This window comes from Opisthocomus hoazin, chromosome 15 (assembly GCF_030867145.1).
Source record: "Opisthocomus hoazin isolate bOpiHoa1 chromosome 15, bOpiHoa1.hap1, whole genome shotgun sequence".
NCBI lineage: Eukaryota > Metazoa > Chordata > Aves > Opisthocomiformes > Opisthocomidae > Opisthocomus > Opisthocomus hoazin.
The window spans coordinates 19,384,630-19,404,147 of record NC_134428.1 but is presented as its reverse complement, the minus strand read 5'-3'; the positions used below and the strand labels follow the sequence as shown (position 1 = coordinate 19,404,147).

General features: G+C 47.5%; 2 protein-coding genes across 2 annotated transcripts; both read right to left on the bottom strand.

Annotated features, from left to right (window-relative positions):
• Positions 1-2,590: 2,590 nt before the first annotated feature.
• Positions 2,591-11,650, bottom strand: LOC142363188 (SUN domain-containing protein 1-like). The gene is made up of 11 exons (XM_075436061.1): positions 11,496-11,650; positions 10,977-11,035; positions 9,728-9,811; positions 8,691-8,806; positions 7,723-7,823; positions 5,839-6,010; positions 5,212-5,296; positions 4,747-4,862; positions 4,092-4,259; positions 3,160-3,252; positions 2,591-2,704 (listed from the first exon to the last, which is right to left on the bottom strand). The coding sequence occupies exons 1-11, from the start codon at positions 11,648-11,650 to the stop codon at positions 2,591-2,593; spliced, it is 1,263 nt and encodes a 420-aa protein (XP_075292176.1).
• Positions 11,651-14,720: 3,070 nt separating this feature from the next.
• On the bottom strand, positions 14,721-18,244 carry LOC142363187 (SUN domain-containing protein 1-like). The gene is made up of 7 exons (XM_075436060.1): positions 18,225-18,244; positions 17,969-18,140; positions 17,342-17,426; positions 16,877-16,992; positions 16,222-16,389; positions 15,290-15,382; positions 14,721-14,831 (listed from the first exon to the last, which is right to left on the bottom strand). Exons 1-7 carry the CDS (start codon positions 18,242-18,244, stop codon positions 14,721-14,723), a joined length of 765 nt encoding a protein of 254 aa, XP_075292175.1.
• Between the last annotated feature and the right edge of the window lie 1,274 nt (positions 18,245-19,518).

Below are 19,518 nucleotides of genomic sequence, written 5' to 3'. Positions count from 1 at the left end.
CAGTGCTCCGTCACCCTCAGAGGGAAGAAAATCTTCCTCATATTCAGACGGAACTTCCTGTGCTTCAGTTTGTGCTCATTGCCCCTTGTCCTGTCACTGGGCACCACTGAAAAGAGCTTGGCCCCATCCTCCTGACACCCACCCTTCAGATATTTGTAAGCATTTATTAGGTCCCCTCGCAGCCTTCTCTTCTTCAGGCTGAACAAGCCCAGCTCCCTCAGCCTCTCCTCATAGCAGAGATGTTCCAGTCCCCTCACCATCCTTGTAGCCCTCCGCTGGACTCTCTCCAGTAGCTCCTCATCTTTCTTGAACTGGGGAGCCCAGAACTGGACAGAGTACTCTAGATAGAGGCCTCACTAGGGCAGTGTAGAGGGGAAGGAGAACCTCCCTCGACCTGCTGGCCACACTCCTTTTGATGCATCCCAGAATGCCATTGGCCTTCTTGGCAGCCAGGGCACACTGCTGGCTCATGGTTAACCTGTCGTCCACCAGGACACCCAGGTCCCTCTCCGCACAGCTGCTCTCCAGCAGGTCCGCCCCAAGCCTGTACTGATGCCTGGGGTTGTTCCTCCCCATGTGCAGGACCCTGCATTTGCCTTTGTTGAACCTCATCAGGTTCCTCTCTGCCCAACTTTCCAGCCTGTCCAGGTCACGCTGAATGGCAGCACAGCCTGCTGGTGTATCTACCACTCCTCCCAGTTTGGTGTCATCAGCAAACTTGCTGAGGGTACACTCTAACTCTTCATCCAGGTCACTGATGAAGAAGTTGAACAAGGCTGGGCCCAGTACTGACCCCTGGGGGACACCACTAGTTACCGGCCTCCAACTAGACTCAGCGCCGCTGATGACAACCCTCTGAGTTCTGCCATTCAGCCAGTTCTCAATCCACCTCACCGACCACTCATCCAGCCCATACTTCCTGAGCTTCCCTAGGACAATATTATGGGAGACTGTGTCGAAAGCCTTGCTGAAGTCTAGGTAGATAACATCTATGGCTCTCCCTTCATCTACCCGGCCAGTCATGTCATCGTAGAAAGCTATCAGATTGGTCAAGCATGATTTCCCCTTGGTGAATCCACGCTGACTACTCCTGATAACCTTCTTTTCTTCCACTTGCTTGTTGATGACCTCCAGGATAAGCTGCTCCATCACCTTTCCCGGGATGGAGGTGAGGCTGACCGGCCTGTAGTTCCCTGGGTCCTCCTTCTTGCCCTTGTTGAAGACTGGAGTGACACTGGCCTTTCTCCAGTCCTCCGGCACCTCTCCTGTCCTCCAGGACCTCTCAAAGAAGATGGAGAGTGGCTCAGCAATGACATCCGCCAGCTCCCTCAGCACTCGTGGGTGCATTCCATCGGGGCCCATGGATTTGTGGACGTCCAGATCGCTTAAGCGATCCCTCACACAGTCCTCCTCGACCAAGGGAAAGTCATCCTCTCTGTAGGCTTCCTCTCTTACCTCCGGGGCCTGGGATTCCTGAGGGCCTGCCTTGGCACTGAAGACTGAAGCAAAGAAGGCATTCAGTAGCTCTGCCTTCTCTGCATCCTCTCAACAGCATCTTGTCAGTTTGGAGGCAGCAGAGAAGAACAGACCGCACAGTGAAGGGCTCCGGAGCGAGTGATCGCACCGGGGAAACCTTTTCTCAGCGGCACAACAGCCGAGACAGCCGCCCGGCGAGAGAGAGCGTGCCCCCCCAAACCACCCTCCCCCAAAGAAGAGCGGGGTCAAGAGTGACGGCGGCACCCTCCCCCCTCACAAAAGCAGCCCCGAGGGAGCACGAGCGACCCGCAGTGCGGCGACCAGGACGGGCAAACAGGGCCTGCCACGGCAGTTGGCACGGCAGCTGGTGCAGGCAGGGCCCCGAGGCTCGGCCAGCTACCGGGGTAAATTCAGCCGGTGGTCATCACTTGCTCAGCTGGTAGCTAGGGTCTCCACTCGCCTGAAAGCCGTCACCAGGCGGAATACGGCGACCCAGACAGAGCTCCCGCATAAACAGGCAGCTGTGCAGGTCTCTGGCTGCAGGGAGTGCCCGAGCCTGTCACTGGTATGGGAGGGCAGCAGGCAGAACGCCTGCGTGCGCTGTGACCAGGTGGATGATCTGCTCGTCCTGGTGGCAGAGCTTAAAGAGGAGGCAGAAAGGTTCAGGAGCATCAGGGAGTGCGAGGGGGAAATAGACTGGTGGAGCCATGCCCTGCCACCCCCGAAACAAGCGCACAGGATGGATGTTCCGCAAGAAGCAGAAGATCCCCTGCCCTCTCGCCACCAGGCTGAAGGAGAGCACCTGAGAGACAGCGGGGAATGGAAACGGGTCCCTGCTCGGGGCGGCAGGCGAATCCCCTCCTGGCCTCCCTCTCCACACCAGGTGCCCTGACGCAATAGGTATGAGGCAATGGAACCGGAGGGGCAGGCAAATGATGAGGCGGACGAAGGCCCACGCACGGGCTTGCCCAGACCTAGGCAGTCAGCCCCACGCATCACGACTGCCTCCACGAAGAAAAAGGCAAGATTCCAGTCTTCTAGGCTTTCCGGCATATACAAAAGTCGAGAACAAAATGCACAACCGTAAAACCAGTCCAAGCTGAAGTGCTGGAGATTATTCGGCAAGTTTCCCATGCACTCTGAACCGATAAAGGCAGGTATATTCCGGATGTCCCCAGTTAGAAAACACTCTCAGTTCCACTATTTGGAATGCGTTTTCACTTTTCTCCTGCAGAAGGAAAAAACAAACACACAAACCAGAGTTCGGTTTGGAGTATAAACAGGTGCAACTGAAGGCGCTTTCCTTCATTTCTGCAACTACCAACTTTGATTAACAACTGAGTGATGCCTTGGGAACCTTCTGCCACTTGGAACAGAACCTTCTTTGCCTTACAACCGGTTTGTTGGGGTTTTTTTTGTGAAGGGAGTCAGAAGCAGCATGAAGCAGACTCCTCATACGTTCGGTATCTTCACACCACTTGTGTCCACCTGGCACAAAACTTTCCTCCCCTCTAACCTATCCGAACCTTAGGTTTTGAGGCAGATCAGTAGCTACTTTCCACCTCAGTTTCTACGGTGCCCAACAGAGAATGAAGCCTTTTTCCTTCACTGCTCATTGTGCACTACCCTAGAAAATATGCGTGTGCTTCTTCTGACACTTGAAATCTTCTCATCCAGACTTACCATCACTGGAAAGGTCTGCAGTGGTTCTCCGTCTTGGTCGTAGACATACTGTCCTAGAAGCTTGCCGCCTTCTTGATATTCATTATCTAGACCCTACAACAACAGGAGAAAGACGTTTGCTTCCATCACATTTCAAGTCAAACCAAAGCCAGAAGCATGCCTACCTAACTGCCTGTCAACGCAAGTCTCTGAAACCGAGGTCAGAATACTTCCCGTGGAACGTCATGCTTCTTCAGCCACAGCTCTGCATTTGACTTTCCTGAACTGCAAAGAGCTGTGCTATGTTTGTATGTTGCTGTTTTCATGGTCAAACCCCATCATTTCCATGGCACAACCAAGATCGCAGTGGACAATGTAAACTGCTCAGGACAAACAAGAATGAGAAAACAGCAACATCACAAACAAGACGGAAGCCAAGATTCAGATGCTTGCAGACGGCGGCTTCAGCATTTAATGGAGCTAGACAAATGTTCTCAGGGATCACAGCTACACTCTGATGTAGCCTGTGGTCTTCTGTTCTGCAGTCCTGCCTAAGCAGCTGTGGTGCTAGTTAAAATCAATTTAAAACACACTGAAGGCACATCACAGACAAGATGCAAAGCCAACACTGGGGAGGGAGAGGGTAAGCAGTAGGAGTGGTGGAAGGATGGAACAGTTCCAGTGCCTGAAAGAACGATACCAAATCAAAAACAGTCACCTCCCTCCAAAAATATTTACTACTGTATAAAGCAGGAAAAAAAGAAACAGCTCCCTCAAAATTAGCTGCAACACTTCTTATTCCTAATCTCAAAGCTGATTACAAAAACAGCAATTTTAAAAGCAAGCAGTTTCTCTCCTTAGCTGTCCTCCCTTCAGTCCTTATTTTCCAAGATCTGCGCCACAAATATTCTTTATGCATACAAATATCCTCTGAAGTTCACAGACAGACTTACATATACTGCAAAGCTCCTCAGAGCACTGGAGATCTCTCCTGTTGCTGAAAGTGCTTTTGGGATGTGTTCCAACGTAAAGGCAGTCGGATAGATCTTCCTTGAAAGTCGAACTACGAGATACCCCTGTGATCCTTTGAAAGCCCAGCAGTTTCCTGGATACACGTCCGGCTAGACAGGAGGAAAGGGGAGAGAACAGGATGGAACACAACAGCAACAACAAAACCTGCAGCCACAAGCATTTTGCCAGAAAGAGTTGTGGCGAATTCTGAATTATTAGGGACAGTCTTAGAGAGTAAGTGGCAGAATATAATCTATTTGGTAGCATCCTTCAGGGAGACAGCACATCCACCCAAACAGCCAGCAGCGTTTTGAAGATCCGCCTGGAGACTACTTCACAACAGGAACCTTCCCAGTGCTCACACTCTGCAGAAGTCCAGTGTACCACCCAAGCCTCCTAGCAGGGTCTTTGTTTTGCTAGAAGACGACTTGAGCAGTGCCCAGGAACTACCAGAAGAATGGCACTCTTGGGAACATCGTTCAAAGGACCCGTGCCCCACAGTGTGTTGCAGACAGAAACATCCAGCATCCAAGAAACAATCCAAACCCCTCAGCACAAAATAACATTGCTGAATTTCTTCACTCGGCCTTTAATTACCTGAATCACCGCCCTTGGAGGCTGAGAGAGGTACCACAGAGGAATTCCAAAGAGGCTGATCACTGCTGTTTTGCTGTCATAGGTTTCAGAACAGCGAGCACTCAGAATGCTGCCACCTTAAAAAAGAGGTATCAGGTTAGCCGAAATAATTACTCATTTCTTCCTGAAGACTTTTCAGCCAGAGATTTGTACAAAGCTTCGTGAACATACCAGTTCTTTTCCTCAAAACCAACTAGTAAAGATACTGTTCAAGTCTAGTCATTGGCTGGGGATACAATGCTTCTATCAAGTACAGTGTTCTTTTCAGCATGTTCAAGGTTTTTCACCTCAGAGGGCTAAAACATACACATTTTCCCTAGCGAGTTCAGTGGTGCGTACACCCCACGCAAGCAGATCTTTCGACATTTTTAGTAGATACTATAAAATAACACGAATCGTGAAAGTGGAGTTTCCTCCACTATTTACCTCCAGATTCCAAGGCGAAATCCACCATACCAGTCTTGTCTTGAGAGAAAAGTTTCAGGGCATTGTTTACAATAGTCTGGACTTGCTACAGATATACACACAGAAGGGGAGAAAGGGAAGAATTTAATAATATCAACTGATAAAGTAATTGATCTATACACATCTGTATACATGTAGAATAAGCATCTTTTTGAGATGCTGCACTCCATCGCAAGTCTTTGAAAGCCTCTCTCAAGACAGAGGCCATTTTTAGTGCATGGTTTTTTGGCTTAAAATACAAATTCATACTGCATATTGACTGGTGCTTTCTTCAAAGGTTGCATTCTTTCCCCCACCTTCCCCAGACCCTGAGCTGCATTGCTTTGGTATAGCTGTTTTTTTGGGAATTCTGCAATTTTCAAGATAGCATACTTTGGAAAAAAAAAAACAACATTCGCAACAGGCAACAAGCAATGCTGTAAGCGTACGCTTCATCAAGCATTTTCTGTAGTTCTCCCCATTTCAATTCATGTTCTAAACATCTCTTCAAGTCACTGACGTTTATATTGACTGCGATGCTCCAAAAAATGCCTAGAAAAGGACTCCTGACGGTTTTAGTTGAACTTGCGAGAACTTCAACTCACTCACCGCTTCTGTGATTCCACGAACCCCTGCATTAGTCACAGCCTTTGTTACTACTGCAGATGTTAGCTTTTGGCTTGTCACAGACATATGGAGAGCGATCTTCTGGAGGATCTGCAACTCTAGATCCCGCAGAAAAGGCTGCAAATCACTTTTGCTCACAAAATTGGACGCAAGCCTGAATCAAATGGCTAGCAATCTGCATTACTAAAACAGGATACGTCGATCACCACCCAAAAGCACCAACAACTGACTATCTTACCTTTTGCTCCAGTCTCACATCTTGAGGATGTTGACCCATCATATTTCGTATTAGCGTCAATGTTTCGCTTTTGTCACTTTTCTGGGCAACCTGATCTTGAAGGTTCTGGAGTAGAAGCATCACTTTGCTATATTTTTCATCAAGGTGATGGTATCTCTCAGACAGAAAGGCCATTTGCTTTTCCAGCTCACTTTCACGACCAGAAGCAAAGATGTCGATGGAATCCTAAGGTATACAGAATATTTTTTTAATATATGTAAAGATCAAGACATTTATTCACATTAGCCTTGTGTGTCAAGTAGTTCTTGCCAAATATTGAAGGCATGGCAGTTAAGAAGTCTTCCAAGATACCAGAGTTCTTCCCTAGACTGTTCTCCCTTACCTCTGGAGGTTGCACAGAGTGCAAAGAATCAGCCTGCGGTTCACGAACACGGAGAGAGTCCTCTGTTCTCTGTATTCTATCAATTTTGATCCAGTTCAACAAAGGTAATAGTGAGAAGCAGCCATCAAACCCCCAGAACCATATACCTAGATCACAAACAAAAGGCAAAAAGGGTGTTCAAGAGAATTCCCCCTGAAGACTGCTTAGATCTACAGGTCGTCTTCCTACTTCGTGACACAAGCTACCTTAAGTTTGCAAGCTAGACGTCACACAGCGCACACTACTCCAGTCTAAACAAAAATCAGTATGAGCCAGCTGTCAAACTGTGAAGTCAAGCACTCAAGCACGTTGGGGAACATCCATCAGTACCGCTCACACCGTTGTATGGCAGGCAGCTTGCGCTTATGTCTCATGGTATATCCTCAATCTCATACTACTGCGTCCCTGGGACCTAGATCTCATTTACCAATTAAGACAGGCCATGCTCACTGAAGGCAGATGTAAAAAACTGCTTTTTATCTCCATGGAAAATATCTTGCCCTGTACCCTACGTACTACATACCACATTGTTTCCACGGAAGCCCAAGTTTCTTCCAACTTTTGTTAGATATTAGGCAATCTCGCAGTTCACAAACATGACGCTTGTTTTTGCACTGTCTTAGCAAGAAGTAGCAGCACTTTCTACACAGGGTAGGGAAGTTCTTCCTTTCTTATTCTCCCTAGTACAGAGGATTTTCAATCCTGACTGTAAGTTTCTGCAAAGCTTCATCTTCTCCCCAGAGTAGTTTCTAAAGTTTTTAGGACATGCGAAGACATGAACCTGCTTTTCAGAAACAGCCCACCACTTTCAGCAAGTGTTCGAAACTGAGTTTGTTTATTTCAAAGAAGACAGCTGGCCTGGAATACTGTCAACTAACCAGTCTAAACAGCAGTATTTTAAGCAACTCAAGGATGGTCCAGAGCAAGGGAAAGACTTTGGATGAGTTGCTCAAAGAACCTAACCCCACTTTTACGGAGATTAACAACAATCAAAGCAATCGGTACACAACCTGCTCTTTGTGACCTCACTGATATTCTTATCAAGGGAGGTGAAGAAAAAAGGACTTCAGTGCATTTACCCACCCACTCTCACTTTCTAAAGAGCTCTACGAAATTAAATTGAGGGTATTCCTTTCACGGCAAGGGGAAGGCTACTGACTTGTCAGTACTTTGAAAGCTTGAATTGCTGCCCTAGTCACAAACAAACTTGCTCTTTTTTGCTTCTGCGTCTTCTTCATAAACCGAGAGCTCAACTAAAAACGCTCTCTTGGAACGGCTGCAGTAAGCATACACCAGTCTGTAGTATAACTAAGCGATTCACGTACCTAGTGGAAACAGGAGCGGCAGAAGAAACAGGAACAGCTTGTAGGTCTTTGGAAGGCATCTAGAGAAAGAAAGAGGAAAGTTCACATGAAACAACACATTTCTCCTCTTGTATTGTTTTATAACTGGGTAAATCATTTGCTCACAAAACACTTTTCTCAAAGGATACACACCTCTTTAGAAGAAACACCTTGAGAAAAGACATCAGAGTAGCAAGTTGATACCATCCAGTTCTGAGTAACCTGTACATGCCAGAAGCTGCCCTCCCTAGAAGACAAAAAGTGGTAGCGCGAAATGTCATTACTGCGGCACATGTTCAAAGGAACCAAGCAGAGGGACATGCAACTGTGGCCAAGAATGCTTTGCAGAGCAGAGAAATGCGTGAGCACAGCCAACGCATACATTTTTAGATTAGCAGATATGTCTGGCTTCATCTGAGGGACTGTAGATCTAGCAACCCAGTATTTTGCAAAGCATCTTGGTGACTGAAGTGTCTCAAATCATTTTCCTTTGCTGAATAAAGGGCACTCCACAGATTCTTGATGCCTCTGTCATTCAAGCTAGCGAACGCTCATCTCACAGGGAAGATGCTATCCCTCTAGAAGACTCCTGGAAAAACTGACTCTCACTAGAACAAAAATAAAATGTTAAAACCCCTTTATTCAAATCTTCTGCACACCAATACCTCATACCTTGCTTTCCTTTCAAGGCAGCTTTTCAACCTGTCAAGTGTACCAACTGCCCCAAAGTGGAATCAATTAACAATATGACTTCTTCTTTCTAACATACAAGGTGTATGCTGTCCCTACACCTTGTTTTTCCTAATAGGTAAGCAGTGTGCCAAGCTTGTACGAAAGCCTCTAGTGCATTGCTATCAGTATCGCCATCGCTAGTCACCATGGAATAAAATGCACTCGGAAAGAAAATGAAACCATAGTTAAATTTAGGGTTGCCTTCACCATCAAGACCTTCAAGGGGGAGAAAAAAAAAAAATTGGTCCCAAAAGTAAGGAAGCGCCACAATCAACTACGATATCTGACAAGAACTCCAAGTAAAAGTCCCACTAAAAGTCCCACTGATTTTAATACTGCAAAGAAAAGCCACTTTATGATTGGTATTGAATGCATTTTGCAGTCCACTACATGAACAGAAACAGATCCATACATTCAGACGTCAATGTAGCAGGGTAACAGACAGTGAAAAGCATTCTGCCACGGGAGCAGCAAACTAAATATGAATGACAACTGCACCTTTTCTTACCTCCCATCTGACTTGAAAGCAGCTAATTACAAGCTTATGCCGTTTCTGTTGCTTGGTAACTACTTCGGTACTACCGTATTTTAAGATTCTGTTTGAAGAGCCAGGTATTTGAAAGTTTCGAACACATTCTACTGAGATTGAAACAACTCCAGGGCACAGGCACACTGACTGGAAACAAATAGTCATTGACGGTTGGACTTGATGATCTTAGAGGTCTTTTCCAACGTACGATTCTATGATTCTATGATATAGTCATTTGTTGATCTTCTCCTACACAACACCTGGAGTATTGTCTACGTAAAGTATTCTCCTCTTCAACGAAAAAAGTAGGTTCCAGAAAAGCATACTTGTACCTCCTTGCAAAAACAAACCAGCCAGCCACAGACAAAAACCCCCTCAGGAAACACTGCAGTGCCACGAATTTGAAACTGTCAGGTGAAGGTATGTTAAGTTGAAACACACTTCTGGCTACGCACAAACAAGAGAAAGCTTTTCCTTTGGCTTTGCAAAGACAAGCTACGTGTTTACCATTCTTCAAATACAGTACTCTATGCACAGATGACAACAGAGAATTACATCTATACAATCTACGGTGCTGCATCACATATACGTTTGCCTGGCACATTCACTTGACTGTGCAACGCGTCCTGATGCTGACCACACCAGTAAATCAAGTTTACTCACTGGACTGTGAATTTCCAGCAGGCAGACATCTAAAACAAAAGAGTGAGTACGTGCACACGTCTGAGGGCAGAACGGAAACATGGATGGGGAAAGAGGGAAGATGAGGACACACGTTCATACACGCCAACCCAGAAGCAACTTCCCCACTTGAAGACACTTCAAGACCTCCCTACTTTAGCTACACTAGTTTAACTACCAGGAGTTTAAAAAAAAACAAGTGTTTTTAAAAGATTTCTTCATCTCTCAATCATTACAAATCTTTAACTCTGAACAAATCAAAAAATGGTTTTGTCTTTCATCCCTTTCTCTCTGGTTTATCCTACAGAGGCAAGTTTACAGGCAGACAAGCTTCCCATCATTACCCCAGGAACTCTACTCCGCACTTCGACATTTGATTCTCTCAGAACCCCCAGGAAAACTTACAATCAAGGCAAATCAGCAACACAAGGCAATCACTAACAGATTAAACAGAGGAATCGGCAGGAAAGAAACGTACTAAAACAGAAGTTTAGCCTCAAGCAGAAGCCTCATACTTACACTCGAAGGAAACACTGCTGCGTAGCTGAGCCGAGCTCCTTGCTACAGGGCACTGCGCAGCAGAAGACCAGCTTCTAGAACCACCCAGCATTGTGACCCAAGAATCTAAACGCTCCGGTGCTTTTCTCCAGTGTTATAGGCTAGCTTTCTTAAGGCGTCTGTCCCTTCTTGGGCCACAGGGATGTACAGAAATGTCACACGTTATTTCCAACGTTCCTGGGGCTTTTGTTTCTAAAAAAATAATAAAAAAAAAGAGCTGAGCACAATATTGTCAATGAAAGCAGCTCCTTCTCCCCAAAATCCTAAACAAAAACACAAGCGTTAAAGACCCCAGAACATTACAAAGTAATAATGTCATTTGTATTGTAGAATCACGGGATCATTTAGGTTGGAAAAGACCTTGAAGATCATCAAGTCCAACCATGAAGATAACACCGCCAAGTCTACCACTAAACCATGTCCCTGAGCACCACATCTACAAGTCTTTTAAATACCTCCAGGGATGGCGACTCAGCCGCTTCCCTGGGCAGCCTGTGCCAATGCTTGACAACCCTTTCAGTGAAGATATCTATCCCAGTATCTCCTCTAAACCTCCCCTGGCACAATCTGACAGGAAAAATTGTTCTAAGCATGCCCACAAAGTTATCAGGAACCCACTATTCTCTAATCGAGTTGTCCCCCAGTCCATTGCTATGACGAAGGTAACCCTTAGCCATCTGGGAGGGCATACAAAAAGCATTTCAGGTTGCACAGTGACTGTTGTTACCAGTCTCCAACTCAAAGCACATCTGAGCAACGTCAAAGCGAGTGCAAAAGTCACCTCACCTAAAGGTCCTCTGCTACTTTTGCATCCGATTTCTCCAAAGACTCCAAACCCAGCACGGACACATCAGCAGCACTGTTTTGCTACAAAACAGACAGATGCTGCTAGTGATGAACATATCGGTACAGAAAAGAAAACATCAACCAGAATTTTGTAGATTTAGTCTTTTCATCAACATCTACAGCTAAGGCACAGTACCAAGTCTCAGCATTCCCTTACACAAAAGTTATAGTCATTTGATGGCATCAGAAGAGAAGCTTCCAGGAAAGCAAAACAGATGTGGTTACGCTGGGTGCGTGGGAAGGCTCTGGAAGGCCGGGGGGGGAGGGGCAGGGCGGCGGGCCGGGCCCCACCTGAGGAAGAGCGTCCGGTACATCTGGTGCGCCTCGTAGCAGTCGCCCTTCTCGACGCTGGCGCGCAGCTTGCCCTCCACGCGCTGCACGCCGCCGCGGTTCCTGCCGCCGCCTTTGACGGCTTCCTGCTCCGCCGCCATCATCGCGGCCGCCATCGACGCAGCTGAGGGAAGGGGGCTCAGAGAGCGGAATGAACCCAAGCCCCAACATCTCAGGCACGAACTGGGGAGAGGGTATTGCAGACCGCTGAGACCCAGCCGGGGGGAGAGAGGAAGGGGGAGAAGGCATTTGGCAACAAAGCCCCTGCGTCTGCCCCTCGGGCAAGGGGCACTCCTTGGGTTTTACTGGCGTAGCGATTGCAGCAGGTGATCAAAAATACAGGAAAGAAACTTTGATTTCTTCTTTCAAGCATTACGCGCGCTTTCAAAAATTAAAACTCTTTTCTTTAAACATCTCACAGAATCACAGAATGGTAGGGGTTGGAAGGGACCTCTGTGGGTCATCTAGCCCAACCCTCCTGCCGGAGCAGGGTCACCTACAGTAGGTTGTAGAGGACCTTGTCCAGGCGGGTCTTGAATATCTCCAGAGAAGGAGACTCCACAACCTCCCTGGGCAGCCTGTTCCAGTGCTCCGTCACCCTCAGAGGGAAGAAAATCTTCCTCATATTCAGACGGAACTTCCTGTGCTTCAGTTTGTGCTCATTGCCCCTTGTCCTGTCACTGGGCACCACTGAAAAGAGCTTGGCCCCATCCTCCTGACACCCACCCTTCAGATATTTGTAAGCATTTATTAGGTCCCCTCGCAGCCTTCTCTTCTTCAGGCTGAACAAGCCCAGCTCCCTCAGCCTCTCCTCATAGCAGAGATGTTCCAGTCCCCTCACCATCCTTGTAGCCCTCCGCTGGACTCTCTCCAGTAGCTCCTCATCTTTCTTGAACTGGGGAGCCCAGAACTGGACAGAGTACTCTAGATAGAGGCCTCACTAGGGCAGTGTAGAGGGGAAGGAGAACCTTCCTCGACCTGCTGGCCACACTCCTTTTGATGCATCCCAGAATGCCATTGGCCTTCTTGGCAGCCAGGGCACACTGCTGGCTCATGGTTAACTTGTCGTCCACCAGGACACCCAGGTCCCTCTCCGCACAGCTGCTCTCCAGCAGGTCCGCCCCAAGCCTGTACTGATGCCTGGGGTTGTTCCTCCCCATGTGCAGGACCCTGCATTTGCCTTTGTTGAACCTCATCAGGTTCCTCTCTGCCCAACTTTCCAGCCTGTCCAGGTCACGCTGAATGGCAGCACAGCCTGCTGGTGTATCTACCACTCCTCCCAGTTTGGTGTCATCAGCAAACTTGCTGAGGGTACACTCTAACTCTTCATCCAGGTCATTGATGAAGAAGTTGAACAAGGCTGGGCCCAGTACTGACCCCTGGGGGACACCACTAGTTACCGGCCTCCAACTAGACTCAGCGCCGCTGATGACAACCCTCTGAGTTCTGCCATTCAGCCAGTTCTCAATCCACCTCACCGACCACTCATCCAGCCCATACTTCCTGAGCTTCCCTAGGACGATATTATGGGAGACTGTGTCGAAAGCCTTGCTGAAGTCTAGGTAGATAACATCTATGGCTCTCCCTTCATCTACCCGGCCAGTCATGTCATCGTAGAAAGCTATCAGATTGGTCAAGCATGATTTCCCCTTGGTGAATCCACGCTGACTACTCCTGATAACCTTCTTTTCTTCCACTTGCTTGTTGATGACCTCCAGGATAAGCTGCTCCATCACCTTTCCCGGGATGGAGGTGAGGCTGACCGGCCTGTAGTTCCCTGGGTCCTCCTTCTTGCCCTTGTTGAAGACTGGAGTGACACTGGCCTTTCTCCAGTCCTCTGGCACCTCTCCTGTCCTCCAGGACCTCTCAAAGAAGATGGAGAGTGGCTCAGCAATGACATCCGCCAGCTCCCTCAGCACTCGTGGGTGCATTCCATCGGGGCCCATGGATTTGTGGACGTCCAGATCGCTTAAGCGATCCCTCACACAGTCCTCCTCGACCAAGGGAAAGTCATCCTCTCTGTAGGCTTCCTCTCTTACCTCCGGGGCCTGGGATTCCTGAGGGCCTGCCTTGGCACTGAAGACTGAAGCAAAGAAGGCATTCAGTAGCTCTGCCTTCTCTGCATCCTCTCAACAGCATCTTGTCAGTTTGGAGGCAGCAGAGAAGAACAGACCGCACAGTGAAGGGCTCCGGAGCGAGTGATCGCACCGGGGAAACCTTTTCTCAGCGGCACAACAGCCGAGACAGCCGCCTGGCGAGAGAGAGCGTGCCCCCCCAAACCACCCTCCCCCAAAGAAGAGCGGGGTCAAGAGTGACGGCGGCACCCTCCCCCCTCACAAAAGCAGCCCCGAGGGAGCACGAGCGACCCGCAGTGCGGCCACCAGGACAGGCAAACAGGGCCTGCCACAGCAATTGGCACGGCAGTTGGCACGGCAGCTGGCGCAGGCAGGGCCCCGACGCTCGGACAGCTACCGGGGTAAATTCAGCCGGTGGTCATCACTTGCTCAGCTAGTAGCTAGGGTCTCCACTCGCCTGAAAGCCGTCACCAGGCGGAATACGGCGACCCAGACAGAGCTCCCGCATAAACAGGCAGCTGTGCAGGTCTCTGGCTGCAGGGAGTGCCCGAGCCTGTCACTGGTATGGGAGGGCAGCAGGCAGAATGCCTGCGTGCGCTGTGACCAGGTGGATGATCTGCTCGTCCTGGTGGCAGAGCTTAAAGAGGAGGCAGAAAGGTTCAGGAGCATCAGGGAGTGCGAGGGGGAAATAGACTGGTGGAGCCATGCCCTGCCACCCCCGAAACAAGCGCACAGGATGGATGTTCCGCAAGAAGCAGAAGATCCCCTGCCCTCTCGCCACCAGGCTGAAGGAGAGCACCTGAGAGACAGCGGGGAATGGAAACGGGTCCCTGCTCGGGGCGGCAGGCGAATCCCCTCCTGGCCTCCCTCTCCACACCAGGTGCCCTGACGCAATAGGTATGAGGCAATGGAACCGGAGGGGCAGGCAAATGACGAGGCGGACGAAGGCCCACGCACGGGCTTGCCCAGACCTAGGCAGTCAGCCCCACGCATCACGACTGCCTCCATGAAGAAAAAGGCAAGATTCCAGTCTTCTAGGCTTTCCGGCATATACAAAAATCGAGAACAAAATGCACAACCGTAAAACCAGTCCAAGCTGAAGTGCTGGAGATTATTCGGCAAGTTTCCCATGCACTCTGAACCGATAAAGGCAGGTATATTCCGGATGTCCCCAGTTAGAAAACACTCTCAGTTCCACTATTTGGAATGCGTTTTCACTTTTCTCCTGCAGAAGGAAAAAACAAACACACAAACCAGAGTTCGGTTTGGAGTATAAACAGGTGCAACTGAAGGCGCTTTCCTTCATTCCTGCAACTACCAACTTTGATTAACAACTGAGTGATGCCTTGGGAACCTTCTGCCACTTGGAACAGAACCTTCTTTGCCTTACAACCGGTTTGTTGGGGTTTTTTTTGTGAAGGGAGTCAGAAGCAGCATGAAGCAGACTCCTCATACGTTCGGTATCTTCACACCACTTGTGTCCACCTGGCACAAAACTTTCCTCCCCTCTAAACTATCCGAACCTTAGGTTTTGAGGCAGATCAGTAGCTACTTTCCACCTCAGTTTCTACGGTGCCCAACAGAGAATGAAGCCTTTTTCCTTCACTGCTCATTGTGCACTACCCTAGAAAATATGTGTGTGCTTCTTCTGACACTTGAAATCTTCTCATCCAGACTTACCATCACTGGAAAGGTCTGCAGTGGTTCTCCGTCTTGGTCGTAGACATACTGTCCTAGAAGCTTGCCGCCTTCTTGATATTCATTATCTAGACCCTACAACAACAGGAGAAAGACGTTTGCTTCCATCACATTTCAAGTCAAACCAAAGCCAGAAGCATGCCTACCTAACTGCCTGTCAACGCAAGTCTCTGAAACCGAGATCAGAATACTTCCCGTGGAACTTCATGCTTCTTCAGCCACAGCTCTGCATTTGACTTTCCTGAACTGCAAAGAGCTGTGCTATGTTTGTATGTTGCTGTTTTCATGGTCAAACCCCATCATTTCCATGGCACAACCAAGATCGCAGTGGACAATGTAAACTGCTCAGGACAAACAAGAATGAGAAAACAGCAACATCACAAACAAGACGGAAGCCAAGATTCAGATGCTTGCAGACGGCGGCTTCAGCATTTAATGGAGCTAGACAAATGTTCTCAGGGATCACAGCTACACTCTGATGTAGCCTGTGGTCTTCTGTTCTGCAGTCCTGCCTAAGCAGCTGTGGTGCTAGTTAAAATCAATTTAAAACACACTGAAGGCACATCACAGACAAGATGCAAAGCCAACACTGGGGAGGGAGAGGGTAAGCAGTAGGAGTGGTGGAAGGATGGAACAGTTCCAGTGCCTGAAAGAACGATACCAAATCAAAAACAGTCACCTCCCTCCAAAAATATTTACTACTGTATAAAGCAGGAAAAAAAGAAACAGCTCCCTCAAAATTAGCTGCAACACTTCTTATTCCTAATCTCAAAGCTGATTACAAAAACAGCAATTTTAAAAGCAAGCAGTTTCTCTCCTTAGCTGTCCTCCCTTCAGTCCTTATTTTCCAAGATCTGCGCCACAAATATTCTTTATGCATACAAATATCCTCTGAAGTTCACAGACAGACTTACATATACTGCAAAGCTCCTCAGAGCACTGGAGATCTCTCCTGTTGCTGAAAGTGCTTTTGGGATGTGTTCCAACGTAAAGGCAGTCGGATAGATCTTCCTTGAAAGTCGAACTACGAGATACCCCTGTGATCCTTTGAAAGCCCAGCAGTTTCCTGGATACACGTCCGGCTAGACAGGAGGAAAGGGGAGAGAACAGGATGGAACACAACAGCAACAACAAAACCTGCAGCCACAAGCATTTTGCCAGAAAGAGTTGTGGCGAATTCTGAATTATTAGGGACAGTCTTAGAGAGTAAGTGGCAGAATATAATCTATTTGGTAGCATCCTTCAGGGAGACAGCACATCCACCCAAACACCCAGCAGCGTTTTGAAGATCCGCCTGGAGACTACTTCACAACAGGAACCTTCCCAGTGCTCACACTCTGCAGAAGTCCAGTGTACCACCCAAGCCTCCTAGCAGGGTCTTTGTTTTGCTAGAAGACGACTTGAGCAGTGCCCAGGAACTACCAGAAGAATGGCACTCTTGGGAACATCGTTCAAAGGACCCGTGCCCCACAGTGTGTTGCAGACAGAAACATCCAGCATCCAAGAAACAATCCAAACCCCTCAGCACAAAATAACATTGCTGAATTTCTTCACTCGGCCTTTAATTACCTGAATCACCGCCCTTGGAGGCTGAGAGAGGTACCACAGAGGAATTCCAAAGAGGCTGATCACTGCTGTTTTGCTGTCATAGGTTTCAGAACAGCGAGCACTCAGAATGCTGCCACCTTAAAAAAGAGGTATCAGGTTAGCCGAAATAATTACTCATTTCTTCCTGAAGACTTTTCAGCCAGAGATTTGTACAAAGCTTCGTGAACATACCAGTTCTTTTCCTCAAAACCAACTAGTAAAGATACTGTTCAAGTCTAGTCATTGGCTGGGGATACAATGCTTCTATCAAGTACAGTGTTCTTTTCAGCATGTTCAAGGTTTTTCACCTCAGAGGGCTAAAACATACACATTTTCCCTAGCGAGTTCAGTGGTGCGTACACCCCACGCAAGCAGATCTTCTGACATTTTTAGTAGATACTATAAAATAACACGAATCGTGAAAGTGGAGTTTCCTCCACTATTTACCTCCAGATTCCAAGGCGAAATCCACCATACCAGTCTTGTCTTGAGAGAAAAGTTTCAGGGCATTGTTTACAATAGTCTGGACTTGCTACAGATATACACACAGAAGGGGAGGAAGGGAAGAATTTAATAATATCAACTGATAAAGTAATTGATCTATACACATCTGTATACATGTAGAATAAGCATCTTTTTGAGATGCTGCACTCCATCGCAAGTCTTTGAAAGCCTCTCTCAAGACAGAGGCCATTTTTAGTGCATGGTTTTTTGGCTTAAAATACAAATTCATACTGCATATTGACTGGTGCTTTCTTCAAAAGTTGCATTCTTTCCCCCACCTTCCCCAGACCCTGAGCTGCATTGCTTTGGTATAGCTGTTTTTTTGGGAATTCTGCAATTTTCAAGATAGCATACTTTGGAAAAAAAAAAACAACATTCGCAACAGGCAACAAGCAATGCTGTAAGCGTACGCTTCATCAAGCATTTTCTGTAGTTCTCCCCATTTCAATTCATGTTCTAAACATCTCTTCAAGTCACTGACGTTTATATTGACTGCGATGCTCCAAAAAATGCCTAGAAAAGGACTCCTGACGGTTTTAGTTGAACTTGCGAGAACTTCAACTCACTCACCGCTTCTGTGATTCCACGAACCCCTGCATTAGTCACAGCCTTTGTTACTACTGCAGATGTTAGCTTTTGGCTTGTCACAGACATATGGAGAGCGATCTTCTGGAGGATCTGCAACTCTAGATCCCGCAGAAAAGGCTGCAAATCACTTTTGCTCACAAAATTGGACGCAAGCCTGAATCAAATGGCTAGCAATCTGCATTACTAAAACAGGATACGTCGATCACCACCCAAAAGCACCAACAACTGACTATCTTACCTTTTGCTCCAGTCTCGCATCTTGAGGATGTTGACCCATCATATTTCGTATTAGCGTCAATGTTTCGCTTTTGTCACTTTTCTGGGCAACCTGATCTTGAAGGTTCTGGAGTAGAAGCATCACTTTGCTATATTTTTCATCAAGGTGATGGTATCTCTCAGACAGAAAGGCCATTTGCTTTTCCAGCTCACTTTCACGACCAGAAGCAAAGATGTCGATGGAATCCTAAGGTATACAGAATATTTTTTTAATATATGTAAAGATCAAGACATTTATTCACATTAGCCTTGTGTGTCAAGTAGTTCTTGCCAAATATTGAAGGCATGGCAGTTAAGAAGTCTTCCAAGATACCAGAGTTCTTCCCTAGACTGTTCTCCCTTACCTCTGGAGGTTGCACAGAGTGCAAAGAATCAGCCTGCGGTTCACGAACACGGAGAGAGTCCTCTGTTCTCTGTATTCTATCAATTTTGATCCAGTTCAACAAAGGTAATAGTGAGAAGCAGCCATCAAACCCCCAGAACCATATACCTAGATCACAAACAAAAGGCAAAAAGGGTGTTCAAGAGAATTCTCCCTGAAGACTGCTTAGATCTACAGGTCGTCTTCCTACTTCGTGACACAAGCTACCTTAAGTTTGCAAGCTAGACGTCACACAGCGCACACTACTCCAGTCTAAACAAAAATCAGTATGAGCCAGCTGTCAAACTGTGAAGTCAAGCACTCAAGCACGTTGGGGAACATCCATCAGTACCGCTCACACCGTTGTATGGCAGGCAGCTTGCGCTTATGTCTCATGGTATATCCTCAATCTCATACTACTGCGTCCCTGGGACCTAGATCTCATTTACCAATTAAGACAGGCCATGCTCACTGAAGGCAGATGTAAAAAACTGCTTTTTATCTCCATGGAAAATATCTTGCCCTGTACCCTACGTACTACATACCACATTGTTTCCACGGAAGCCCAAGTTTCTTCCAACTTTTGTTAGATATTAGGCAATCTCGCAGTTCACAAACACGACGCTTGTTTTTGCACTGTCTTAGCAAGAAGTAGCAGCACTTTCTACACAGGGTAGGGAAGTTCTTCCTTTCTTATTCTCCCTAGTACAGAGGATTTTCAATCCTGACTGTAAGTTTCTGCAAAGCTTCATCTTCTCCCCAGAGTAGTTTCTAAAGTTTTTAGGACATGCGAAGACATGAACCTGCTTTTCAGAAACAGCCCACCACTTTCAGCAAGTGTTCGAAACTGAGTTTGTTTATTTCAAAGAAGACAGCTGGCCTGGAATACTGTCAA

Excerpts from the sequence above, each read along its gene's own strand:
- LOC142363188 (XM_075436061.1), bottom strand. The coding sequence starts at position 11,650 with ATGGCGGCCGCGATGATGGCGGCGGAGCAGGAAGCCGTCAAAGGCGGC. Across the intron at positions 9,812-10,976 it reads GACAACTCGATTAGAGAATA|ATGTCTGCCTGCTGGAAATT; the intron begins GTGGGTTCCTGA and ends CTTTTGTTTTAG. Across the intron at positions 4,260-4,746 it reads CTCCAAGGGCGGTGATTCAG|CCGGACGTGTATCCAGGAAA; the intron begins GTAATTAAAGGC and ends CCTCCTGTCTAG.
- LOC142363187 (XM_075436060.1), bottom strand. The coding sequence starts at position 18,244 with ATGCGAGACTGGAGCAAAAG. Across the intron at positions 17,427-17,968 it reads TTCGTGGAATCACAGAAGCG|CAAGTCCAGACTATTGTAAA; the intron begins GTGAGTGAGTTG and ends GTATATCTGTAG. Across the intron at positions 15,383-16,221 it reads TGAGGAGCTTTGCAGTATAT|GGTCTAGATAATGAATATCA; the intron begins GTAAGTCTGTCT and ends CTGTTGTTGTAG.